Source organism: Erythrolamprus reginae, chromosome Z (assembly GCF_031021105.1).
Source record: "Erythrolamprus reginae isolate rEryReg1 chromosome Z, rEryReg1.hap1, whole genome shotgun sequence".
In the NCBI taxonomy this organism is placed as follows: Eukaryota; Metazoa; Chordata; class Lepidosauria; order Squamata; family Dipsadidae; genus Erythrolamprus; species Erythrolamprus reginae.
In genome coordinates, this window is record NC_091963.1 from 135449903 (window position 1) to 135477247 (window position 27345).

At 45.6% G+C, this 27345-nt stretch overlaps 1 protein-coding gene across 1 annotated transcript; it reads right to left on the reverse strand.

The window, feature by feature from the left end:
* Positions 1–322: 322 nt before the first annotated feature.
* On the reverse strand, positions 323–27345 carry LOC139153540 (HIRA-interacting protein 3-like). The gene is made up of 7 exons (XM_070727604.1): positions 27182–27345; positions 21446–21566; positions 21189–21345; positions 9499–10886; positions 7134–7308; positions 5331–5429; positions 323–1094 (listed from the first exon to the last, which is right to left on the reverse strand). The coding sequence occupies exons 1-7, from the start codon at positions 27247–27249 to the stop codon at positions 958–960; spliced, it is 2145 nt and encodes a 714-aa protein (XP_070583705.1). The 5' UTR covers positions 27250–27345; the 3' UTR covers positions 323–957.

Genomic DNA, 27345 nt, shown 5'->3' on the forward strand with positions numbered 1-27345 from the left:
AGCGGCGGACAAGCGGAAAAGCGGCGGACAAGCGGGCAGGCAGGCGGCTCCTCAGCTGCTGGGTCTTCCCAGGTGCGGAAGTAAAAACACCATCTGCGCATACGCAGCCTTGGAAAAAGGGGCGCGCATGCGCAGATGGTGTTTTTACTTCCGCACCGCTACATCGCGAGAAATCGATTATCGCGAGGGGTCTTGGAACGGAACCCTCGCGATAATCGGGGGATCACTGTATACTTTCCGGTTGCCTAATCATTTTCGTTACTTTTGAAAAAACAACAACTTGAAGTTAGTACATGCAGAAGGTAAAAACATCTACTCTGAGTAAATTCCAAAACATATTTTATTTTACAAATATAAACTGCTATTTTCATCAAATCTCTTAAAAAACAACAACCCTCACATGTAGAGGTAGTGACTCAGATTACAAAATAATAGGCACATGATATCTAGCCCAGGACAAGATTTAATCTTCAGAAAACAGAAGAAACGCCTCATAAATGTATTAAGGAAGCGATGCTGTACATTTCATATGGAATGAAAATGAAACAAGCCTCAATTCAAACCACAGCTTATTTACCTACTGAGAAATGTCTATGCTTGAGGAAAGGGTCTCAATGTAGATAGTTTTTTTAAAAAAATGATGTAATGGCAATGTTGACAAAAAAAAAGGGGGGGGAAACTGATTTTCTTGTGTTCTTCAGAAAATTTGCTTTCAGTTGAGGTACTTGTGTTCTTTCTTTGCCCAGGGAAAATGCAATACAAATAATATTAATATTAAATTAAGGATAACATATCAGGAACTTACTTTGTTTGCCTTCTGAGCAGGAGGAGGAGAAAAAAGATTAAACGGAAAAGAATTTCCCTTATGGCTGTTTGATTAATTAAACCCCTTTCCTCCCCTTCCCCCCAAAAAGATCAACGAAATCAATGAATGCCGGGCTCTCCGCCACCGCAGAATCAACTGCTTTCCTCATCTGAACTGATCACTCCTCGAAGCCGGGACCAATCTGTGGTTTTGCGGCGAACAATCAACTCATCTGGCGAACTGGGTGATTTATTGTAAAGGCTCCAGACCTTCTGACGCCTTGGGCGACCTGCGTGGAGAGAAAGGAAAGTTTTCTAGATGTGCTAGGACGGTGCCTCTATTGCATGGAAACTTAGTGGGCGCCGCCATATTGCAATCAATTATTTATTTATTAGATTTTTATGCCGCCCTTCTCTTTAGACTCAGGGCGGCTTACAACATGTTAGCAATAGCACTTTTTTAAACAGAGCTAGGCTATTGCCCCCACAATCCGGGTCCTCATTTGACCCACCTCGGAAGGATGGAAGGCTGAGTCAACCTTGAGCCAGTGATGAGATTTGAACCGCTGACCTTCAGATCTACAAGTCAGCTTCAGTGGCCTGCAGTACAGCACTCTACCTGCTGCGCCACCCCGGCTGCAGCACTTAACTTTCCGTCAGGCAGATGTTCTTCTAAGGCAGACCTGGGCAAGGGGCAGCCCGCCTGCTTTCTGTGACTGGCCCGCCCGCTACCTGTGACCGGTCTGCCCGCTACCTGTGACCGGTCCGCGGAGGTCGGGGTCTGTACCACTGTGAGGATGAAAGAGCTCACCACGTCTGCCGGGACTCCTCCAGTTCCTGGTCTCCTGATGAACCATGAGGAAAGCAGGAACCGGAGGAGTCCCGACAGACACATGAGCTCTTTCATTCTGGCACTGGAGCGGACCATGAACGCCTACCGAGAGCGGCTGAGCACAGAAACCACACAAATACTCCAACGCAGTGACTGTGGTGCACCATGTTGCCATAAAGCAAACAATTAGGGGTCTGTAGAGTGGGTCTGAGTGTTTAAGTCAGGCCAGGGTCTGGGTCTTTACAGTATTGGGTAGAACTGATTAATTATATTAGTCCGGCCCTCTAAAACCATCCCAATTTCTCATGCGGCCCCAGGGCAAAATTAATTGCCCACCCCTGTTCTAAGCAGTTTCTCTTATTGTTCCTCACACCAGAGAGGAGTCCTTCGGGATTGGGCAGCAGAGAAGTCAAATAAATAAATAAATAAACCTTGACAAACTAAAGCAGGCTACTTGCACCACAAAGTATTTACAGCCAGTTGTCAATTTACAACAATTTATTTAATGACCGTTCCAAGCTACAATGGCCGAGAAAAAAGTGACTTATGACCACCAGTGTTCCCTCTAATTTTTTTGGGGGGTGGGCGGAAAAGTATAGTGTCTGAGCGGCAGTCCCTTCAGGACTGGACGGCACAGAAATAATAAATAAACAAACAAACAAACAAACAAACAAAAAACCCACCGTTTTGCCTCAGAGAATTTCAAAATAAAATACTGTACTGTGTGTCTATAACAGTGAGCTCATAATAGGGCAACTCTATCAATATCAAAATGCCACTTAAATAGTTGAGCTAGTTTCAAACTAGATTTTGATTTTCTTTCTCTCTTCCTTACTCCCATTCTTTTTCTTTCTCTTTTTCTTCCTCTCTTTTTTCTATCTGTTTCTCTCTCTTCCTCTCTCTCTCCTTCCCTCTCACTCTTTCCCTCTCGGCTTCTGGGCAGGTTTGGAAAACTCTGAGTTGATGATGACTTTTAAGTGAGCGATTGCTCACTGCTCAGCTTAGAGGGAACTATGATGACCACCCTTACAACTGCTGCAGCATATCCATGGGTCATGCCTTTGGCAACTGGCATGTATTTATGGCAGTTGCACTGCTCCACAGCCATGTGACCTTGGTAACCTTCCAACAGGCTTCGGACAATCAAAGCCAGATTTGCTTTATGACTCCATGATTCACTTAGCTACAAGAATTCACTTTACCTCCAGGGAAAAAAGGTTGTAAACTCAGGTCCAACTCAATAATGTCTTGCTTAATAACGTACATTTTGAAGCTCAATTCTGGCTGTAAGCCAAGGAGTGTCCATGTACTGGCGGCTATTAGGGAGCAGTTGCCTTCACTCTCTTTCTCCTACACACACTGTATAAACACTTCTGCCTTTTGTTCACCTTTTGCGCTACCTCCTTTCTCCTGGGCATCTGGACAAAATTCTATCACACTCTCCCAGTGTGAAAGGCCTCAATGCAAAGTTCGCTCACACTCTGCACCCAGGCAGGACCAGCCCTGCTCTCATGTAGCCGAGAAAGAGGCTGTCGTCTGAAGCTGCAGGCCATCATCCCCCTTTAAGCTGATCTGCTGCTTTTTGAGGCACTCAACCCAGACAAGACGGAGTGGCTGTGGGTCTTGTCTCCCAAGGACAATTCCATCTGTCCGTCCATTACCTGGGTGGGGGAGTCATTGACCCCCTCAGAGAGGGTTCGCAACTTGGGCGTCCTCTTCGATCCACAGCTCACATTAGAGAACCATCTTTCATCTGTGGCGAGGGGGGCGTTTGCCCAGGTTTGCCTGGTGCACCAGTTGCGGCCCTATTTGGACCGGGAATCACTGCTCACAGTCACTCATGCCCTCATCACCTCGAGGCTCGACTACTGTAATGCTCTTTACATGGGGCTACCTTTGAAACGTGTTCGGAAACTTCAGATCGTGCAGAATGCAGCTGCCAGAGCAATCATGGGCTTTTCCAAATATGCCCATGTTACACCAACACTCCGCAGTCTGCATCGGTTGCCGATCAGTTTCCGGTCACAATTCAAAGTGTTGGTTATGACCTATAAAGCCCTTCATAGCACTGGACCAGATTATCTCTGAGACCGCCTTCTGCTACACGAATCCCAGTGACCAGTTAGGTCCCACAGTGTGGGCCTTCTCTGGGTCCCGTCAACTAAACAATGTCGTTTGGCGGGACCCAGGGGAAGAGCCTTCTCTGTGGCGGCCCTTTGGAACCAACTCCCCCCAGAGATTAGAATTGCCCCCACCCTCTTTGCCTTTTGTAAACTTCTTAAAACCCACCTCTGCCGTCAGGCATGGGAGAACTGAGATATTCTTTCCCCCTTTACAATTTACGCATGGTATGTCTGTATGTATGTTTGGTTTTTATAATAAGTTTTTTTTTAGTTATTTTAGTATTGGGTTGGATTGTTACATGTTGTTTTTATCATTGTTGTTAGCCGCCCCGAGTCTACGGAGAGGGGCGGCATACAAATCCAATAAATAAATAAAATAAAATAAAACTGCTGTAAGTTGAGGACTACTTGTAGATCCCGCTTAGCTTCTCATGCTCTTTTGATTTCCTCTAAGAGAGGCTTAATAAAAGGGAACCTTTTATTAAAAAGTTAGTAATAAGGATAATTAATAAAAGGGAACCTTTTATTAAACAAAGCAGGATCTCTACAACATTATCGTAATTATGCAAAAATGGAACGTTTAGAGCTCAGAAATTGGAAAAAAAAACAACCAAAATAAACACCCTGACCTCTGCATAAAAACAAAACCCAATCAATGTACAGTGATACCTTGTCTTACAAACTTAATTGGTTCCGGGACGAGGTTCTTAAGGTGAAAAGTTTATAAGACGAAACAATGTTTCCCATAGGAATCAATGGAAAAGCGATTAATGTGTGCAAGCCTAAAATTCACCCCTTTTGCCAGCCGAAGCGCCCATTTTTGCACTGCTGAGATTTCCCTGAGGCTCCCCACCATGGGAAACCCCACCTCCGGACTTCCGTGTTTTTGCGATGCTGCAGGGGAATCCCAGCAGGATAATTCCAGCATCGCAAAAACAAGCGCTTTGCTGGCAACGGAAGTCCGGAGGTGGGGTTCCCCAGTGAAGGGAGCATCAGTGAAATCGCAGCATCGCAAAAACACCAAAGTCCTCAAAACCCCACCTCCAGACCTCTGTGTTTTTGCGATGCTGCGATTTCACTGAGGCTCCCCTCGCTAGGAAACCCCACCTCCGGACTTCCGTTGCCAGCGAAGTGCCCGTTTTTGCACTGCTGGGATTTCCCTGCAGCATCACAAAAACATGGAAGTCCAGAGGTGGGGTTTCCCATGGAGGGCAGCCTCGGGGGAATCCCAGCAGCGCAAAAACGGGCGCTTCACTGGCAACGGAAGTCCGGAGGCGGGGCATCCCAGCAGCGGCGGTGGGTTTGTAAGGTGAAAATAGTTTGTAAGAAGAGGCAAAAAAATCTTAAACCCTGGGTTTGTATCTCGAAAAGTTTGTATGATGAGGCGTTTGTAAGATGAGGTATCACTGTATTTGGATGGTGAGTGGATTGGTATTATTTGCCATTTCTCCGGGCTGCCATCTGGTGGGAGGGGGTCTTCCCAAAGCTAGTTCCCCAGAAAGATTCCAGTTTCCTTATGAAGCACTGGGACTTTTATATTAGCCAGCTCCTCCCCTCCACAACCACTTTACCTTCTGTAACAATAATATTGTTGACATCAAGGGAATCCAATTCGGCTTGTTCTTCCCGCTTCTGCTTTAGTGCTTTGCACTTGGCTAGAGTTGGAGTTCCTGAGGAAAGATCGGCGGGAGGTGCTTTAACATATAATTTGAAAATTTTACATTTCGATTCAAACCCAATTTCTTTGATAACTGCTCAGCCTATTTTGTTAGCCACCCAGCAAGGTTTTCATTTATGCATTTATCACTTAGTGTGCCATGGCAACTCGGTGAGAAGCCAAACTAAAAGAAACAATGGCTTAGTCACCTACAATTCTAGTACCTTTTCTGATGCAGATCCGAACAAAGAGATTCACATAGCTCAACCTAATAGTGACCGTTGAATTGTGTCATTTTATCCCTCCTTTACTATTTTTATAAATAATTCAAGGCAACAAACCAACCTCATACTCCTTTACCTTCCTACACTATTTCTCTCCACAGCACTTGAGAGCCAGTGACTGGTCCAGTCACCCGGTTGGCTTTTATCCCTAAGGCAGAAGTAGAGCCTACTGTGTCTTGGTGACTGGTCCAAAGTCACCCAGTTGGCTTTTATCCCTAAGGCAGGAGTGGAACCTACTGTGTCTTGGTGATTGGTCCAAAGTCATCCGGTTGGCTTTTATCCCTAAGGCAGGAGTAGAACCTACTGTGTCTTGGTGATTGGTCCAAAGTCACCCGGTTGGCTTTTATCCCTAAGGCAGGAGTAGAACCTACTGTGTCTTGGTGATTGGTCCAAAGTCACCCGGTTGGCTTTTATCCCTAAGGCAGGAGCAGAACCTACTGTGTCTTGGTGATTGGTCCAAAGTCACCCGGTTGGCTTTTATCCCTAAGGCAGGAGCAGAACCTACTGTGTCTTGGTGACTGGTCCAAAGTCACCCGGTTGGCTTTTATCCCTAAGGCAGGAGCAGAACCTACTGTGTCTTGGTGACTGGTCCAAAGTCACCCGGTTGGCTTTTATCCCTAAGGCAGGAGCAGAACCTACTGTGTCTTGGTGACTGGTCCAAAGTCACCCGGTTGGCTTTTATCCCTAAGGCAGGAGCAGAACCTACTGTGTCTTGGTGACTGGTCCAAAGTCACCCGGTTGGCTTTTATCCCTAAGGCAGGAGTGGAACCTACTGTGTCTTGGTGATTGGTCCAAGGTCACCCGGTTGGCTTTTATCCCTAAGGCAGGAGCAGAACCTACTGTGTCTTGGTGATTGGTCCAAAGTCACCCGGTTGGCTTTTATCCCTAAGGCAGGAGCAGAACCTACTGTGTCTTGGTGACTGGTCCAAAGTCACCCGGTTGGCTTTTATCCCTAAGGCAGGAGCAGAACCTACTGTGTCTTGGTGACTGGTCCAAAGTCACCCGGTTGGCTTTTATCCCTAAGGCAGGAGCAGAACCTACTGTGTCTTGGTGACTGGTCCAAAGTCACCCGGTTGGCTTTTATCCCTAAGGCAGGAGCAGAACCTACTGTGTCTTGGTGATTGGTCCAAAGTCACCCGGTTGGCTTTTATCCCTAAGGCAGGAGTAGAACCTACTGTGTCTTGGTGACTGGTCCAAAGTCACCCAGTTGGCTTTTATCCCTAAGGCAGGAGTAGAACCTACTGTGTCTTGGTGACTGGTCCAAAGTCACCCAGTTGGCTTTTATCCCTAAGGCAGGAGTAGAACCTACTGTGTCTTGGTGACTGGTCCAAAGTCATCCAGCAGGCTTTCATGTCTAAGGTGAACCTAGAACTCGCCTCCCAGTTTCTAACCTGGCACCTGGCTATGCCTCACATCAACTGCCATTAACTAACCTTTTATGCCAATATGAGACAGCTGTCTTTTGAGAATTTCTATCTGAGCTTCGTCGGAGTGGCAACTTGCCAGGAGCTTTTTGTAATTCTGACGCACACCACATTCCCAGATAAGGCGTTTCAGGAATAGGATGGAGGAGTTCTCCTCTTTCTTTCCAGAATGGTGCTTCTTATCCTACAGCAGATGAGGAAACAAGTTAACAACCCAGCTCACAATAAACTTTCCATGAACTATCTTGAACAGATCAAAGAAAAGCAATCTTTATTTTTTAAAGCGATTCTGCAGTATTTTGCAATCTTGGCAGCGTTAAAAATTTCAACTCTCAGAATTTCAACCAGCCAGTCCTGCTAGCTGGGAATTTTAGGTTTACCTATCTCAAAATTGCCACGGTTGCAAAACATTGCTGTACAGATGGTCTTTGACTTACAATGATTCGTATTGTGGCTTAAGTTACAAAGGAACTGAGAAGTGACTTATGACAATTTTTCACACTTATGACCATTGCACATCCCCGTGATCATGTGATCAAAGTTTGGGTGCTTGGCAACTGGCATGTATTTATGACAGTTGTAGTGTGTCCCAGGGGTCATGTGAAATGGCCCTGGGATGGGCCTAGAGGCAAAAAGGAGCTGTGACATTCCTTCAAAATACCAGGGTGAGCCCTTCCCTGGTACAAAGCTGAAGGGATCAGATCCTGTGGCCTAGAGGTTAATTCTCAGGCAGAAGCCCCAGGATCAAATCCCAGCAAGAATATGGCTAGCTGATGAAGCCAGAACAAGGCTGAAATAGCGCTATCCTAGTCTCCCTTAATTTTAAAAATTCAGCAAAAACATGTGATACATACAGAATATAGTTTGTTGCCTATGAATAAATTAAGTGTCTTGAAATGGCCCTGGGATGGGCCTAGAGGCAAAAAGGAGCTGTGACGTTCCTTCAAAATACCAGGGTGATCCAACAGAAAAAACATATAGCCCTTCCCTGGTACAAAGGTGAAGGGATCAGATCCTGTGGCCTAGAGGTTAATTCTCAGGCAGAAGCCCCAGGATCAAATCCAAGTAGGGATATGGCTAGCTGATGAGGCCAGAACAAGGCCGAAATAGTGGTATCCTAGTCTCCCTTAATTTTAAAAATTCAGCAAAAACATGTATATATATATATATATATGTTTTCGTAGATTTTCACGGGTACAGGTATGACGGTCTTGGTATATTCGGGTTTCTTCCCGTGTAGGATTTTGAAATTTCTGGCGACGTGAGACCTCGTTGAAACGTCGCCAGAAATTTCAAAATCCTACACGGGAAGAAACCCGAATATACCAAGACCGTCATACACACACACACACACACACACATGTTTTTGCTGAATTTTTAAAATATTATATATATATAATTTTTAAATTAGCTATATGATACAATATTAAAACTTAGGTAAAAGAGGTTTTATTACTCTTTGCATTGATGTAATGTAACTTTTATAGTAAGACGGAGAGGAAGAATTTTTATTTAGATTTTTAAGAATTGATAATGTTGTATAAAATTAACAGAAAAATTTAGACAAGGAGAGATAAGAGCCTCCACTGAGGGTGTAATAAGAAAAAGAAAAGTTTATATATGATTTTAAGTACTGTTGTTGTGTTTATAACTATATATTGTTTTACTTTATGGTGGAGAAAATAAAAAAAATCTTATACCGTCAAGTTAGTAACATGCTTGTTAAGTAGATTTGTCTTCCCCACTGACTTTGTCAGGTTACAAAAATGTGATGACATGCTCCTGGGACACTGCAACCATCATAAATGTGAGAGTTGCCAAACCTCTGAATTTTTATCATGTGACTACGGGGTTGCTGCCACTGTCATAAGTGCAAAAAATGGTTATTAACGTCAGAAGGTCATTAAATGAACTCTTGTAAGTAGAGGATCACCTGTACAGACAATTCCTGACTTAAAACCACAACGGGGGACCAGAATTCCCATTGCTAAGCATGGTAGTTGTTAAATGAGTCGTGCCCGATTTTACGACCTTTTCTGCCACTGTATTGCGAATTACTTTGGTTGTTATGTGAATTACTCCAGTTGTTAGGTGAATCTGGCTTCCCCCATCGACTTTGCTTGTCAAAAATCCCCCAGAAAGTTGTAAACGGCAATCAGATGAGCAAACATTGTAAACACATGCCAGTGGCTACGTGCCCCAATTTTGTTCACGATTGTGGGGATGCAGCAATGGTTGTAATTGCAAGGGCCGGTTACGGCGGTTACAGTGCCTCTGTAATTTCGAATGGTCACTAAATGAATGGCTGTAAGTCAAGGACTACCTGTAAGAAAACCCTTTTTTTTAAAAAAGTCCCCGTGCGATTGTCCCTTACCTTTCGAAGACGGTGCTGCTGAGAAGTGGTGGGCTTGTCTTCTTCTGAGCTGGAGTCCTCCCCCTCTTTCTCCTTGCTGGGACTCCTCTTTTGTGGCTTTTTCGTTCTTCTCTGCTGCTGGCTTTGGGTTTTTCCCTTTCTTGCAGACCCACTTCTCGAACCCTCAGAACCAAACGGGGAGGTTTCTTTATCGATGCTCAGTCTCTCTGACTTCTGAGCTCCTCTCTTCTTCAACGTCTCCTCCCCTTGACTTGAGTCACATCCAGAGCTCTGCTCGCTCTCCTTTTCCGGTGTCCTCGGATCTCCATCCTCGCTTTCATCGGACTCACTTTCTGATGGGTGACCTATTGGAGCCTTCTTCTCAGGTGGGCCTTGATTCGTCTCGCTTTGCGATCCCCCCTCGCTGCTAGCTGGATCCTGCACCCTCTCCCCTGCTTTCACACCCTTCTGGCCCCCTGAGTCACTTTTAGATTCGTCACTGAAAGACTCCTGGATCCTTTGCGTCACCTCCACTTCCTCCAGTTCTTTCCTGCGCAAGTCTCCCCTCTGCAGCTTCTTCTTCCTGCTCTCTTGACGCTTCCTCTTGAGTTTGGAGCCATTCCCCAACTGCTGGCCCCCTCTTCCTCCCCTGGCCCTCTTTGCTCCCTCTTTCCTTATTGGACTTTGACTTGAAGAATCCTCAGAACTGCTCCCCGAATCCTCCATAACTCTTCTCTTCCTTCCGCATTGGCTATCCGCCATCTTCTTCTGCAAATTACGTCTTCTACCACTTCCTGAGAGAACCTCAGATTCATTCCTTTTCAAATGCATCTGGGTTCCCAGACTCACCCTTCGCTGTGCTTTATTAGTACGGAATGTCTTATTCTCGTCACTCTCACTCCGTTCTCTTTTCTCCTCAGAGATTTCTTCTATCTCTGACAGATCAGTTCCTCCCTCTGATAGGCTACTTTCCTCTCTTTGCTTAGTCATCATCCTGTTTTTTCCTCTGCCTCTGGGATCAGTAGTTTTGGACCCTTCGCCCACTTTTTTCTTGAAGCCTCTTTGCCTCAAGTTGTTCTCTTTTGTGATCTTCCTGTGTTTGTTGACCTCTTCTTTAAGGTCACTCTGTTCCGTGTCGGTGGTGGTTTCCTCAGATTCACTAACCCCCCTTTTCTGTGAGCCCCTGATCTCTTGGCCATTGGGTGACCTCCTGTCTAACCGTCTTGCCTCCTGAAGAGATGGTTTTCTTTTGCTATTTGTAGGTTCCTCATTGCTTTCAGACTCAGAACTGTGGTTTTCGGCTCCGGAGTCTCCTTGGTCAGAAGAATCCAAGGATATAATTTTTGGACTCCCATGGCATGGCCTCTTCTTGGAATCAATCCCAGAATCTTTTTCATCAGAAGTTATTTCTGAGAGACAAAAGGAAAAAGTGACAAATATAATCATGTTGAGGAAGGGCAACTGTTACTCTGAAGTTGGAGAGCCCAACCAGAAACTCTGAATCTCAAAGCCTTGGATGCAGCATCTGGAGAGCTCCCAAAGTTGTCATTTTAATGCGACAGAAAGGTATATTGAGAATATGAGAATAACCTTCTTTTCTCTCTCTCAGTTGTCTCAATTTTGAGTGCTAGTTTAGTCTAGTGCAGAGGTGGGGAACTATGGCCCCTTTGTGACTTGTGGATTTCAACTCCAAGAATTCAGGAATCCACAAGTCATCAAATGGCCACAGATCCCTTCCCCGGGTCTTGTGGTTAAAGTATTGGGCTAGAAAGTAAAGCCCATGAGTTCACATCCTGCCTCAAGCTTGGAAGTCAGTTGGGTGACTTTGGGCCAATCACAAGAAGATCTCAAGAGTTCTAGACCTGCCTTAACCACGAAAGCCAACTGGATTATTCTGGGTCAGCTACTTTCTCTCAGCACAACTCATTTCATAGGGTTGCTATTGTGGAGGGAAAAGGAGGAGAAAGGGGTTATATTTATTTATTCAATTTTTTATGCCGCCCTTCTCCTTAGGCTCAGGGCGGCTTACAACATGTTAGCAATAGCACTTTTTTAACAGAGCCAGCATATTGCCCCCACAATCCGGGTCCTCATTTTACTCACCTCGAAAGGATGGAAGACTGAGTCAACCTTGAGCTGGTGATGAGATTTGAACTGCTGACCTGCAGATCTACAGTCAGCTTCAGTGGCCTGCAGTACTGCACTCTACCTGCTGCGCCACCTTGGCTGCCTGTTTACTGTCCTAAGTTATTTGTAAAAATAATAAAGGCAGGATACCAATAAATAACAAAAATAAATTATCTCCCCTCTTTTTATCCTAGATTTGCCCACTGCTGGCATTCAGTCCTTGGAATTCCAGCTAATATTTAAAAAGTTGCACATCCTTATGGATCTGTCGGGTTAATTGTGGCTAATAAGTTGTTGGTTGAAAGGAATATACTGTATCTTCAATTTTGGAAGTTCAGCTCCAAGTTAAATATATGGCCTGCACAACACGCTTTCTTATCATTATGACTGGTCACTTATAATCATTGGTGCCTAATTTTCGTTAGGATCTCTATTTTTCCCTTTATTTCCCCCCCCCCCCCCCAAAATCATTTCTGTTTCACTCTTAAAATTGAAAAGCACATAGAATAAACTTCTAAGAAGAAAGAGAGACTGGAAAAGCAAGAGGTTAAAAAACAGTTCAATGGAATCAATATAAGAATAGCAACATGGATAACAGAAAAGCAGAAACAATAATTTCTGGGAAAGGTAGAAGAAAGCAACGGCTTTGATCTGCTTCCAGCAACCACTCCATCATCCAATCACCAGCCCTTCCAATCAGTTGCTTTGGGGCATATTTTTAGTGAACTCCCAGATGCAATCCCCTCCAGATTTTCTTTAAATTCCAGAAAGCATAATTAAAGTTCAAGGCTTATAGGATTGTGAGTTCAACACACTTGGAGGACAACAGGTGGCCCATCTCTGGGTTCAATGCAGTCTGATATTTGATGAATTGGAGCCTGGCTAGAGGCTCACGGAGCAGATGGAGGCGGATGATAAAACAGCAAGTGGATGGTACTATATTGATTCCAAATGCAAATGAGGATGGTTTTGCATCACAGTCTCATAGCATTAAGAAGATCAGCATTGCAGAATGAAATAGTCTGCCTTAATAAATAATAAAGAAGAAAAGCCAGACCCCTTTGCCCTCACGTCTGAGTTTCCATGGGCAGATGTGAAAGGTCTGGCACCTATCTTATTTTTTGGAGAATAAGACGCACCCTTTTCTGCCTAAAAGAGGGTAGAAATATTGGTGCGTCTTATACACTGAAGACTGCCATTTTTGGCCTCACAAAGCCCGCCCCCCTGCACCCCATTTTTGCGAAAAATGGGCCCTTTTATCACAAAGGGATACACACAGGGTTTGAGAGGTGTGGAGAGCGATCTTGGGGGCTGAAGGAAGGCAAAACCACCCCAATTTTCATGAAAAACAGGTCATTTTTGCCTTCCCCCAGCCTTCAGGAGCACTCTGTAGCCCTCCCAAGCCCTCTGTGTGCCATTTTTTGCAAAAAACAAACAAACCACAGGTGAAAAATGGACCAATTTTTTGCAAATTTTATTTTGCAAAAAGAGGGTTATGCATAGGACTTGGCAGGCCTGCAGAGTGGTCCTGGGGGCCAGGGAGGACAAACCCTTTTTATTCTTACTTACCTCTTCTAAATCTTGGTGTGTGTATGTGTGTATTTATGTATGTAAGTGTAACATATTTTTGTTTATAATGAAAAGGGAGATTAGTATAGATCTATTTCAAATTATTTTGCTTTCATCAGCGAGACATATCCTTTCCAGGATTTAAACCTGGGGGTCTGCCTGCTTTAACCTCTAGACCACAGGTTCTCCTCCTGTCAGCTTATGGTAAAATTCTGGTGAAATATATATTTTACCAACTTCACAAAAGCATCCATACATATACATAAATCATATCAAAACCATGTATACATTTCTATCCAATATATTGTAATCCGCCATACTTATCCCTAACCTCAATTTACTCATCTTATTTTATTCATTTCCAAATGCCCTAAATTTCTAATCTCTTTTCAGAACTCCCTTTCTATTCATCGTTTGGAAACATTATCAACTTCCCAATATACCAAAAGCCTCCTAGCTATCAAAAATCTCTCCAACATAAAGTCAAATTTATAAATTATATAGTCTTATATAAAAACCTTTGAAAGTAATATAGATCTTATAACATTCCAACAATTTCAGTAATTATCAAAATTCTTTTCAGCATTAAATCAAATTTATAAATAAAATAGAATAAAATAGAATATAATTTTATTGGCCAAGTGTGATTGGACACACAAAGAATTTGTCTAGGTGCATATGTTCTCAATGTACATAGAAGATCATCAAGAATCATAGGGTACAACACTTAATGATAGTCTGGGTACAAATAAGCAATCAAATCATATTAGGAGCCAGTCAATATAAATTGTAAGGATTCAAGCAACAAAGTTACAGTCATACAATCATTTGTGAGAGGATATTTATTTATTGGATTTGTATGCTGCCCCTGATGGGAATGATGAGAAGATTAATAGTAGTGTAGACTTAATAAATAGTTTGACAATTCGTTTAGGAAAAAACTCTGCTAAACGAATTGTCAAACTATTGCTTGTATCCTTACAATTTATTTTATTTTTATAAATATACAGTGGTACCTCAAGATACGAACCCGTCTTACGAACAACTCGAGATACGAACCCGGGGTTCAGAAAAAAATTGCCTCTTCTTACGAACTTTTTTCGTGTTACGAGCGCCAAACCCGAACTTCCGGGTTCAGCGTTCGGGAGGCTGCTGGGAAGCCCCCGGCTGTTTTAAAAGGTGACAGCCGGGCGGTGGGGCTTCCCAGCAGCCTCCGAACGCCGAACCCGGAAGTTCGGGTTTGGCGTTCGTAACACGAAAAAAGTTCGTAAGAAGAGGCAAATTTTTTCTAAACCGTTCGGAGGCAGCTGGGAAGCCGCACGGCTGTTTTAAAAGGTGACAGCCGGGCTGGGGGGCTTTCCAGCAGCCTCCGAAAGCCGAACGCGGAAGTTCGGGTTTGGCGTTCGGCTTCGGGAAGCTGCTGGGAAGCCGCCCGGTTGTTTTAAAAGGTCACAGCCGGCTGGGGGGCTTCCCAGCAACCTCCCGAACCCCGAACTTTCAGGTTCGGGAGGTTGCTGGAAGCCCCCCAGCCCGGCTGTCACCTTTTAAAACAGCCGCGCGGCTTTCCAGCAGCCTTCCGAAGCGACGCCGAACACGGAAGTTCGCGTGTTCGGCGTTCGGAGGCTGCTGGAAAGCAGCGCGGCTGTTTTAAAAGGTGACAGCCGGGCTGGGAGGCATCCCAGCAACCTCCCGAACCCCGAACACGGTAGTTCGGCAAAAGTTCAGGGTTCGGGAGGTTGCTGGGAAGCCCCCCAGCCCGGCTGTGACCTTTTAAAACAGCCGGGCGGCTTCCCAGCAGCTTCCCGAAGCCGAACGCCAAACCCGAACTTCCGTGTTCGGCGTTCGGAGGCTGCTGGAAAGCCGCGCGGCTGTTTTAAAAGGTGACAGCTGGGCTGGGAGGCATCCCAGCAACCTCCCGAACCCCGAACCCGGAAGTTCGGCAAAAGTTCAGGGTTCGGGAGGTTGCTGGGAAGCCCCCCAGCCCGGCTGTCACCTTTTAAAACAGCCGCGTGGCTTTCCAGCAGCCTCCGAACGCGGAAGTTCGGGTTTGGCGTTCGGCTTCGGGAAGCTGCTGGGAAGCCGCCCGGCTGTTTTAAAAGGTCACAGCCGGGCTGGGGGGCTTCCCAGCAACCTCCCGAACCCCGAGCCCGGAGGTTCCGCAAAAGTTCGGGGTTCGGGAGGTTGCTGGGGAGCCCCCCAGCCCGGCTGTGACCTTTTAAAACAGCCGGGCGGCTTACCAGCCGTCTCCCGAAGCCGAACGCCAAACCCGAACTTCCGCGTTCGGAGGCTGCTGGGAAGCCCCCCAGCCCGGCTGTGACCTTTTAAAACAGCCTGGGGGCTTCTCGGCGGCCTCCCGAACGCCGAACCTGGAAGTTCGGGTTCGGCGTTCGGGAGGTCGCTGAGAAGCCCCCAGGCTGTTTTTAAAAGGTGACAGCCGGGTGGCAGCGTTTTTTTGCGGGGTTTTTTTTTGGTTGCACGGATTAATTGATTTTACATTGTTTCCTATGGGAAACAATGTTTCGCCTTACGAACCTTTCGTCTTACGAACCTCCCCCTGGAACCAATTCACTTAACAACCGTGGCAAGACGAGGTATGACTGTATATATATATTTTCTGAATTAGTTTTCTTCCTTTTAAGTATATTATTTGTTGAATACTCCTCATAATTCTGCTTGTCTTACCTTCTTTGTCTTTTGATTCCCTATCTACCCGTCTTGTCACTATAAAATCATCATTTTCTTAATATTAGTCCCTTTTTCTTCAAGATGCTTTCCTTGTTCTTCATTCTTATTTTCCAACACTGTGAGTTCTGAAAGTTCTATATATTCCAACTTCATTTCTGCTTTCTTATTACCTCTAATTTGCAAGATATAATTTTTTATGTCTTCATATATTTTTAATAACCGAATTAATTCTTTGTATACACTCTTTCGTAATTAAATCTCTCTTGATTAAAGCTTAGACTCTTTGATTCAATAGTTTGATATTCACTTTTAATATGTTCCATTCCAGTTCAGTCTTATCATCTTCTATCACCATGATAAATCAGAATCAAACACCATAGCTCAGCATGTTCTCAAATTCTGAGCTCCAATGTTACCTTTTTTTGTCCTCGCAGCTTTCAACCAATTTCCCTTTTTCTTTCCACAAATTTATTGCAATAAATATTTCATTCAACCAGCAGATGGTGGTATTGGATTTCCAATGCAATACAATTATTTCACAAAAATTTCCAAAATGCTTTACACCAGGGGTCTCAAACTCAATTTACCCAGGGGCCACTGGAGGTAGAGTCTGGGTGAGGCTGGGCTGCATCAGGTTTTCCACAAGAAAAGCTCTTACAAAAACATTCCAATGTTATCAAATGTCTTTATTTTTTCATCTTATTTTGTGTTAAAAATAATTCATAAGAAAAATTCATAAGAAAAAAAAAATCAATCAGTAATAAATTAAAAAAATGAAAACAATAATAATTATACAGCAGATGTGGAAGACTGAAGAAACCACATATAGTTGCTGACTAGAGAAAATGTAATTATTATTATTCAGGTTCTGTAATAATGTCTTTATTAACAGTTCTTTAACATTTAACGGACATAGATTACGAGCTGGGCAGTGTCGGTGATGTCTGTGGTCTCAAGAGCGACCGAGTATACAATGAAAGATTTTGCTTTCTCACACAGTTGATCATAAATGTCACTTGACAGGTCAGAAATGCGCTCTGCTACGGTGTTGGCAGAAAGGCTGATGTTGCTAAACTGACCTTTCTTTTCTGGACAGACAATACTTGCAGCCTGTAATATGCACTTTTTTTTACAAATTCACCTTCTTTGAATAGCTTTCCTCCTTTAGCAATCATCTCACTAACCACGTAGCTAGCTTCGACTGCTGCATCATTCTCTTTGGTTGCTTTCTTAAAGAAATCTTGTTGCCATAGTAGATATGTTTTAAGATTAGTAACTCCGTTTGCTCTCTCATCTCCCTGGTATTTTGCATACTCTTCAAGCATGTCTAGTTGTGTAATGACATTTCAAATTGTATTCTTTGTGCACCACAACTTTCTCTGTGCAAATAAGACACATCGGGATGCCCCTGTGCTCAACAAAGAAATATTGCACTTCCCACTTTTCCTGAAATTGTCTGTGCTCAACACCAACCTTTCTCTTTACTTCAGGCTTTGAAAAAGACATGTTTGGGGCTGTAATATATAATTCCACTTGGTGTCACTGTTTCAGTGTTTAGCGTCCTGCTGAGTAGCAATTTCCACCTCCACTTCTGAGCCTGGGGTAATGGCGCAAGTTCGCAATATGCCCGGATGATGTCCCGCCTCCGAGAGCAATATACCCCACCGTGATTGATAGGTTCATTCAGCTCTGCACACAACACTGAAAAGTGCCATTCGTATCAAACTCGGGCCACACTAACATTAAACTTTGATATTGAGGTGGGGGCCGCAAACTATTGTCCCGAGGGCTGCAGTTGACCAGTGGGCCGCGAGTTTGAGACCTTTGCTTTACACCCGCATATGGGATATTTTCTTCAAATTCTTGTTCTTTTTCAGTCTTTTTAACTTCCACCAAGCCCAATTATAAAAATTTCCTCAAATTTCTTGGACTTTTAAACTCTGTTCCTTTAACTCTCTCTATGGTGTTTCCAATTGCTAGATAACTGCTCGCTCCATTTTGAAATCTCTTTTGTCTCCTTTTAAGTTTCTTCTTTTTATCACTAAATTGGCCAAAACCTCACCCAGCTTCAACATTTCTTCACATCTTTCCAGCACAAATGCTTAGATCTCGTCACTAGGCAATCCACAATCTCTCTGCTCCTATCCTTCCGATCATGGCTGTCCCAGCTAATGGCAACAGAGTAATCTTCCACAGCTGCTGGTCGAGCCTGGTGCCAGCTCCCTAGCGGGTTTACAAGTCCCCCTGGACAACTGACCGGTGCCTCTCTTCTTCACACTCCTCCAGGTCAAGTTCTGATCTGCTTCCAGTCCTGTTCTGGGTCCCCAAGCAGAGACCCGGTGGGAGCTACTGCAGGAGACAACTGTAGTGCTGCAACGTTGGCCAGGCCCCTCCACTTGTGTGTTTTATAATCCCAAAAATACAGTATACTTAACTCACTCACTGATTCACCTTGCTGTCGTAAACTGTCATCAAAGTACTATCATGGAAAGATCCTCAAAGAAGGTTAATTCTCATAGAGGGCGTGCAATTTTCAGGGAAATTATGAAAAACCAGGTTCTGTTTTAATACAAGATCCTCTCTCAGTCCGACCTAACATACAAGAGTTTTATTATGGGAATAAAATTAGAGAAGCTCTCCATTTATGGTCCCTGGGCTGTTAAGATTCCAAACAGGATATTTATATGCAATGAATAAATTATAATAATCCAGTCTAGGGATACACATTACCCAATGAGTCTTTAGAAAAGCATGAAAAGCTGGAATGGAATGGCCCTGGTCTATCACTACTAACCAGCAGTCAGAGGTTTGCATGCTGGTGGTAATGCAGGAAGTCATAAAGTCCCCAAAACTAATACTCTGTTTCTCTATCAGCGGTGGGTTCCTACCGGTGCGGTCAGGTGCTGCGCATCAGTAGGGGCTTTCTGACAACTCAGAGTAAGTCATGTTAATTAGAGATTGGATCAAAGAGAACTACAGTGGTACCTCGGTACTCGAACGCTTCCTTTCTCGTACATTTCGGATATCGAACAAAATTTTCGGCAAAAATTTGCTTCGGTATCTGAACAAAACTTCAGATACCGAACAGCCAGAGAAAATTTTGTTCATTATCCGAAATGTAATCCCGGCAGCTCCTCATGGAGTACCTCACCACCTTCACGGGCAAGAGCGGCCGCCTGCTGAGGGGCACCGCCAACCGTCTCTGGGGCGCCATCCCCGGCGTGGGGAGCCTCCGCCAAGTCCACTTCCAGGATCCCCAACACGACAGGGTTCCCTCGCCGCCCGCTTGGCAAGATAACTTGGTCCCAGTTGGGCCGGCGGGTTTCGGGAGGGAGGGAGTAGAATGTTTTCCTTCGTAGCTGGTCAGTCAGAAGGAAACAAAACGTCCGTCCCTCGCTCCCCCCTCCCTTGTGGGGGGACCCAGAATGCGCGACTCCTAAAAAGTTGTGTTTCCCAGCCTTTTGTGGAGGGCACTCAGCAGCGCCGGGAACGTCAGCAGCTTCCCTTTCTCGTGTGACGTTCCCGGCGCTGCTGCTGCTTGAAGGAAAGCCGCCCTCGCTGAGAAGGAGAAAGTTGTTGTAGCTGCTTAAAGGGAAGTAGGAGCCCCCGAAACTGCCGGTATTGCAGCTGCCCCCACCCTTCCTATACCTTTCCACTCCAAGCTGTAGGCAGTTTCGGGGGCTCCTTCTTCCCTTTAAGCAGCTACAACTTTCTCCTTCTCGACGAGGGTGGCTTTCCTTCGAGCAGCAGCAGCGCCGGGAACGTCATCAGCTTCCCTTTCTCATGTGACGTTCCCGGCGCTGCTGCTGCTCGAAGGAAAGCCACCCTCGCCGAGAAGGAGAAAGTTGCTGTAGTTGCTTAAAGGGAAGAAGGAGCCCCCGAAACTGCCTACAGCTTGGAGCGAAAAGGTGTAGGAAGGGTGGGGGCAGCTGCAATACCGGCAGTTTCGGGGGCTCCTACTTCCCTTTAAGCAGCTACAACAACTTTCTCCTTCTCAGCGAGGGCGGCTTTCCTTCAAGCAGCAGCAGCGCCGGGAACGTCACACGAGAAAGGGAAGCTGCTGACGTTCCCGGCGCTGCTGCTGCTCGAAGGAAAGCCACCCTCGCCGAGAAGGAGAAAGTTGGTGTAGCTGCTTAAAGGGAAGAAGGAGCCCCCGAAACTGCTGGTATTGCAGCTGCCCCCACCCTTCCTCAGATCTTTATCCCATAGGAAATAAAGGAAATAGGGGCTGGAAACCAATTAAACCCATTTCCATTATTTCCTATGGGATAAATTAATTCGGTACTCGACCAAATCGGTTCTCGACCACACTTTTGGAACGGATTATGGTCGAATACCAAGGTACCACTGTATTTGGGAGTTCTTGGCTTTAAGTTAAATAGCTGATACAAAAGGACTTATTTCTTGCTTTGCTGATACACTTTACTTAGTTAAACCTGTCTTATACTAAATTATTAGAATTATATGCTTAAATTTTTGTCAAAGCCTTGTGTGGATCTATTTCTTGGGGGGGCTCATCACTGGGACAGAACTGCATGATACCATATATTTCACTTCGCTATAAAAAGTCAAAAACTCAACTGCTGTGCTCCCTCCTCATGGAGAAGTCCCTACTACTGGTTACCCTTTCCATATCTTTTCATAGATTTCTTTAGTGCTGCAGAAAAAGTTAGGAAAGCCATTTTTCATGAAAATTTACCTAAATTTGAAAATAACTGTAAATCCCAGTTTATATTTAGCTTCTACCAATTCAAGAAACAGTGATACATTGGATAGTACAGTGATCCCTCGGTTAGCGCGGGGGTTACGTTCCAAGACCTCCCGCGCTAACCGATTTCCGCGTTATACTGGATGCGGAAGTAAAAACACCATCTGCGCATGCGCGCCCTTTGTTCCATGGCCGCACATGCGCAGAAGGTGGAGCGACGCAAGTTCGGAGGCTGGCAATGCAATGGTGATTTTTCCGGGCTCCTCGCCGCTACCCACAGGGCAGCGCTGGCGGCAATGGCAATGGCAACCCTCCCTCCTTCCCTCCTTCCCTCCCTCCTTCCTTCCTCTCACCGGCTTTCTTGGGGCAGCGCTGGCGGCAATGGCAATGGCAACCCTCCCTCCTTCCCTTCTCTCCCTCCCTCCTTCCTGATTTTGGCCAATCAGCAATCAGTATGACGTCATCGGGCGGGAAAAACCGTGGTGTAGGGAAAAAAACACGGACTTATTTTTTAATTAATATTTTTTGAAAAACCGCGTTGCAGCGTTTCGCGCTAATCGAGAACGCGCAAATCGAGGGATCACTGTACGTGCTAAGCACCATCGCATAGAAATACAATTACCTATGTCATTTTCAATCTTTTGTCTTTTTTGCTCCTGTTCATTTTTTATCTCATCCTCTGAACTAGAGGAGACCTGAAGGGGTCTTTTGCGGTTTTCAGTTTTGAAGGAGTCCTGGGTTTCAGTCCTTGATTCCTCATTGCTTGGCAATGGATCAACCTGTGATGTATAACATTAAAAAAAGTTATAAACACATGGATCAACTTCATTCTTTACCAAGACATAACATGTATGTTTTCTCCTCTCCTAAAACCAGTACCTTCATCTGGAGTAGTTCTTCCTCTACGACGTCTCTGAGCTGCTGCTTCTCCTCATTGGACATATTTTCCATGCCAACGTAGTCAAGATACTGCTTCCGGATGATGGCATGAGTGAGGATGCTGCAACAGACCACAAATTATAACGTCAGCATCTGCTAAATATACCTTTATGTATAAATAATTTTAATTTTGATTTAACTTATTTGATTTCTAAGCCGCCCAATCCCATAGGACTCAGGGCGGCTCACAAGGATAAAAACAATACAGTAATACAATGATAAAAAGAAGTCAAATGTTAACAGTTATAAAACTCCATTATAAGCCCTAACTAAAATAGCCCCCTATAAAAAACCTTAAATCCAGTCCAACAGCAACATACATACCAGTCAAACTTAATTTGGGAGTGTCAGATGTTAAGATTCATGGCCCCCAGGCCTGTCGGCAAAGCCAGGTCTTAATAGCTTTTTTTAAAAAAGAGCAAGGATGGGAAATCTGAGGGGCGTATATAAGTGCACTGATGTGCCTATCATCCCCTGTCCAATTGTCTTTATCTCATTTATCATATATATTCTCTCCTTATCTATATCTATATACCGTGTTTCCCCGAAAGTAAGACAGTGTCTTACTTTCTTTTTACCCCCAAAAGCCCCACTACGTCTTACTTTCGGGGTATGTCTTACATTGGAAAAAATTTGAAAGGGTCCTTTCAGCGGCGCAGCAGCGAGGAGGCGAAGATTGGGGTTTCCCCTTTGCGTGGGCGGCGGGGAAGACCCAGGGAAGATTTCTTCGGCTGCCGAGCAGGTGGGAGAGCTCGGCGGCAAGGCACAAAGGATTTCCCTCGGTGCACGCGTGGAGCCGCAGATGCAGGTCGGGGAAGCGTGTGTCTGGAGGGGAGGAGCCGCTCTGCGCAGTTGGGCAGCCCCACCTGCCTGCCGGAAAGGAGGCGGGCGAAGGAGGGCGCAGCTCCGGCCGCCCGCTCGGCTCGCTTCGGACCAGTGCCGTCCTTCGCCTCGCCGCGGCGCCACCGCCTCTTCCCCGGCTTGGCAAAGCGAAGGACGGCGCTGGTCCGAAGCAAGCCGAGCGGGGCGGCCGGAGCTGCGCCCTCCTTCGCCCGCCTCCTTTCCGGCAGGCAGGTGGGGCTGCCCAACTGCGCAGAGCGGCTCCTCCCCTCCAGACGCGTGTCGGGGAAGCGGGTCGGTTGCTGGGACGAGCGCCTTCGCTGCAAGCCGCCGCCCACTCGGCTCGCTTCGGACCAGCGCCGTCCTTTGCTTTGCCAAGCCGGGGAAGAGGCGGTGGCACCGCGGCGAGTGAAAAAAACAAAACAAAACCCAACCGCAAAGATAGGGCTTGGAAAACATTTTTAGCAGAGAGTAACAATGAAAGAGCCTTCAAACTGTAAGAGGTGGGAACATCGTTAACACCTGGTTGGGGCTGGAAAGAAACTTACTTGGAGCAAGTTAGAATAATGAAAAAAACTCTGCAAAGACTTAAGAGCCTGGAAAATATTATTCCCAGACATTAACAATGAAAGAATCTGCAAGATAAGAGCTGGGAAGATTGTTAGCACCTAGTTAGGGCTGGGAAAAAAAGCTTTGAAAAAAGCTGCATTCAGAATATAAGATGCACCTGAATTTTCAGCCTCTTTTAGGAGGAAAAAGGTGTTTTTTATACTTTTAAAAAGGTATTTATTTTGTATCCCTTTATTAGTATTGAGCCTTGGTGACGCAGTGGTTAGAATCCAGTACTGCAAACTGCTTCTGCTGACTGCTGGTTGTGGTGCACCAGTTCATATCTCACCAGACTCCAGGTTGACTCAGCCTTCCATCCTTCCCAGGTGGGTAAAATGAGGACTCAAACTGTTGGGGGCAATATGCTATGTAAACCGCTTAAAGAAGGCTGCAAAGCACTGTGAAGCGGTATATAAATCTAAGTGCTATTGGTAAGTCTAAATCCTATATTATTTTTACAAACTCAAAGTGGCAAATATATCCCATATAAAGTTCCTCCGCCCATTCCCCCCACAACACAACAACCACCCTGCAAGGTGGATTATTTATTTATTTATTTATTGGATTTGTATGCTGCCCCTCGCCGCAGACTTGGGGCGGCTAACAACAGTGATAAAAAAAACAGCATGTAACAATCCAATACTAAACAATAAAAAAAAACCTTATTATAAAACCAAACATACATACAAACAAACATACCATGCGTAAATTGTAAGGCCTAGGGGGAAAGAATATCTCAGTTCTCCCATCCCTGACGGCACAGGTGGGTTTTAAGAAGCTTATAAAAGGCAAGGAGGGTGGGGGCAATTCTAATCTCTGGGGGGAGTTGGCTCCAAAGGGCCGGGGCTGCCACAGAGAAGGCTCTTCCCCTGGGTCCCACCAAACGACATTGGGATTAGGCAGAGAAACAGTGGACTGGCCAAGAAAAAAAAAAAGTTACCCAGCCGGTTTTCATGCCTTAAGGTAGGATTTGAATTTGGGGTCTCCTGCTTTCAAGATGGTGCCTTAATCCCACCCTACTATCCTTCTGAAAGGCTGTGAAGACCTGGCTTTGCCGGCAGGCCTGGGGGCCATGAATGTAACATCTTATCAGGCCAAATTGTAACAGGTTCCGTATGCATGTGTGTTTGATTGGATAGTTAATAGGGTTTATTATGAATTTATTTATTTATTTATCTCTCGGGGCAGCTCACAGCATACAATGAAACAATTCATAACAAATCTAATAAATTTAAAAAACTTTAAAAAACCCCATTATTAAAACAGACATACACACAAACATACCATACATAAACTGTATAGGGGGGGGGAGGAGTGCCTCAATTCCCCCATGCCTAGTGGCAGAGGTGGGTTTTAAGGAGTTTATGAAAGGCAAGGAGGGTGGGGGCAGTTCTAATCTCCAGAGGGAGCTGGTTCCAGAGAGTCGGGGCCACCACAGAGAAGGCTCTTCCCCTAGGACCCGCCAGACGACATTGTTTAGTCGATGGGACCCAGAGAAGGCCAACTCTATGGGACCTAATCGGTTGCTGGGATTCGTGCGGCAGAAGGCGGTCCCGGAGATATTCTGGTCTGATGCCATGAAGGGCTTTATAGGTCATAACCAACACTTTGAATTGTGACCGGAAATTGATCGGCAACCAATGCAGACTGCGGAGTGTTGGTGTGACATGGGCATATTTGGGAAAGAACCATGATTGCTCTCGCAGCTGCATTCTGCACAATCTGAAGTTTCCGAACACTTTTCAAAGGTAGCCCCATGTAGAGAGCATTACAGTAGTTGAATCTCGAGGTGATTCCCCACCCCACCCCCACCCCCAGGATTATGGATGGACAGATGGAATTGTCCTTGGGAGGCAGAACCCACAGCCACTCCGTCTTATCCGGGTTGAGGTTTTACTGTTCTTTATTAACTAATATTTGACTTTTGTTATATGGTGTGTATTATTTGCTGTGGCAAGTCACCCTGAGTCCCATTGGGATTGGGCAGCATAGAAGTCAAATTAATTAAAGAAAAACAAAATGCATAGGTACAGTATATGTGGCACATTGCTCAACAGTAGTACCATATTTTTCAGAGTATAAGACGTACTGGAATATAAGGTGCACCTTAGTTTTGGGGGAGTAAAATAGGGAAAAGAATCTGCTTACCAGGTAGGTATTCATCTAGCTAGCATCCTCAGTCTGGTCAGCTTCAACACATTATTTTATCCCCTGGTTAAGGGCTTAAAATTTTTTATTCTGACAGTAACAATGAAAAAGCTGGGAACATCATTAACACCTGGAAAGAAACAGTCTGAGCAAGTAGAACTTTTTACACAGGGGGGCCAGTTCACTGTCCCTCAGACTGTTGGAGGGCCAGACTATAAAAAAAACCTGCGGTTTTCTTAACGCAGCCCCGGGGAAGGAGGAGGCGGCGAAGTGGAGAGTGCAGAGTTTTCTCTTTCTCTCTCTCCCTCTCATTCACTCTCTTTCTCTCTCCCTCTTCCTTTCTCCCCCCTCTCTCTGTCCCTTTCTTTCTCTCTCTCCCTCCCTCTCCCTTCTCTGTCCCTCTCTCTTCCTTTCTCTCTCCCTCTTTCTCTCTTTCTATATCTCCCTCTTCCTTTCTCTTTCCTTCTCTATCTCTCTGTCCCTCTCTTGCTTTTTCTCTCTCTCTCACTCTTTCTGTTTTCTTTCTCTCTCGCTTTCTTCCTTTCTCTCTTCCTTTCTTTTCTGCGGAGGATGGCGAAGGTTTTTCTTATTTTGAATGTTGGCCGTGCATGCGCGCACGCTCTCCACCCCCCTGCCAGCCCACCTGGGGGGGCCGGGAAGGCTTGGCAAAGGCACATCCGCAGCGGGCGGGGGCCGCTGTGGCTCCCTTTCCTTCTCCCACCGCCCCAAGCCAGTGGCCGTCGAGCTGAGCAAGAGGAAAAGGCACGGCGACCACAGTGACTCCCTGAGTGGAGGCACAGGCGGCGGCAGTAAGGAAAGGGAGCCGTGCCCGCAGTCGCCCCCACCCGCTGCAGATGGGCTGGTGCCAAGCCTCTCGGTTGTGGGCTCCCCGTCCCGGCAGGCTGGCAGGGGGATGGGGAGCACGCGCGCATGCGACGTTCAAAATAAGAAAAACCATCACTGGCCTCTGCACTTTCGTCGCTTCCTGTCCCCAACTCCAACGCCCGGCTCCGTTGCGCAGCCTTGGAAAAAGCTGCGCGGGGGGTTGGTTTTTGCAGTGAGTGGACAGGAGATTCAGGAGCTTCTTATGCCTCTTAAACCAAAAATACAGTAATTGTGAGAGGGACCTTGGAGTCCTAGTGGACAACCATTTAAATGAGTCAGCAGTGTGCAGCAGCTGCCAAAAAAGCCAACATAGTTCTAGGCTGCATTAACAGTGGCATAGAATCAAGATCCTGTGAAGTGCTAATACCACTTTATAAGGCCTTGGTAAAGCCACACTTGGAATACTGGATTCAGTTTTGGTCACCACAATGCAAAAATGATGTTGAGACTCTAGAAAAAATGCAGAGAAGAGCAACAAAGATGATTAGGGGATTGGAGACTAACACATATGAAGAACGGTTTCAGGAAGTAGACATAGCTAGTTTAAGGAAAAGAAGGACCAGGGGAGACATGATAGCAGAGTTCCAATATCTCAGGAGTTGCTAAAAAAAGAGAGTCAAGCTATTCTCCAAAGCACCTTTGGGTAGAACAAGAAGCAATGGGTGGAAACTAAACAAGGGGAGAAGGAACTTAGAACTAAGTAGAAATTTCCCGACAGTTAGAACAATTAATTAGTGGAACAGTTTGCCTCCAGAAATTATGAATGCTCCAACACTGGAAGCTTTTAAGCAGATGTTAGATAACCATCTGTCTGAAGTGGTGTAAGGTTTTCTGCCTACACAGGGGGTTGGACTAGAAGACCTCCAAGGTCCCTCCCAACTCTGTTGTTGTTATTGTTATTTGAATTAAATTGCTGGACCCTCATTGGCTTTAGGCTGGCAGGGTCGACTCGAGACCTGGAAAAGTCGCCCCCGAGCTCCAAATATTACCGTAGTTCTGCTTCCTCCAGCTATAAGGGACGCTACATCACCCATATTCCACAGCCGGTGAGGGTTAGGGATTGCGGGAAAGCCTACAGGGGCAAAGGGTTCTGGAGGTCTGGCGTAATGCACAGTAACCATCCATTTCCGTTAAGGAGGCTTCGGTTCCCTCCCTCCCTTCGTCCCGAAGGACAATCCGGAGTCTGAGCCGCACCTGAGGTCGGGGTTTCCCTGGAAAATCCTGGAGACAAAATCACGCATCCCTGCAGAGCCTCTTGCCATCTTTCCCCGCCAAATAGCATCGCCCGCCCAACGTAGCCCTTCCCTCGGCAACGTCTCATAGCAGTAACAGTTCCAACTGTGGAGGCGTAACCGACA

Excerpts from the sequence above, each read along its gene's own strand:
- LOC139153540 (XM_070727604.1), bottom strand. The coding sequence starts at position 27,249 with ATGGCAAGAGGCTCTGCAGGGATGCGTGATTTTGTCTCCAGGATTTTC. Across the intron at positions 10,887-21,188 it reads AAAGATTGAAAATGACATAG|AAATAACTTCTGATGAAAAA; the intron begins GTAATTGTATTT and ends TTTGTCTCTCAG. Across the intron at positions 5,430-7,133 it reads GTCTCATATTGGCATAAAAG|GAACTCCAACTCTAGCCAAG; the intron begins GTTAGTTAATGG and ends ATCTTTCCTCAG.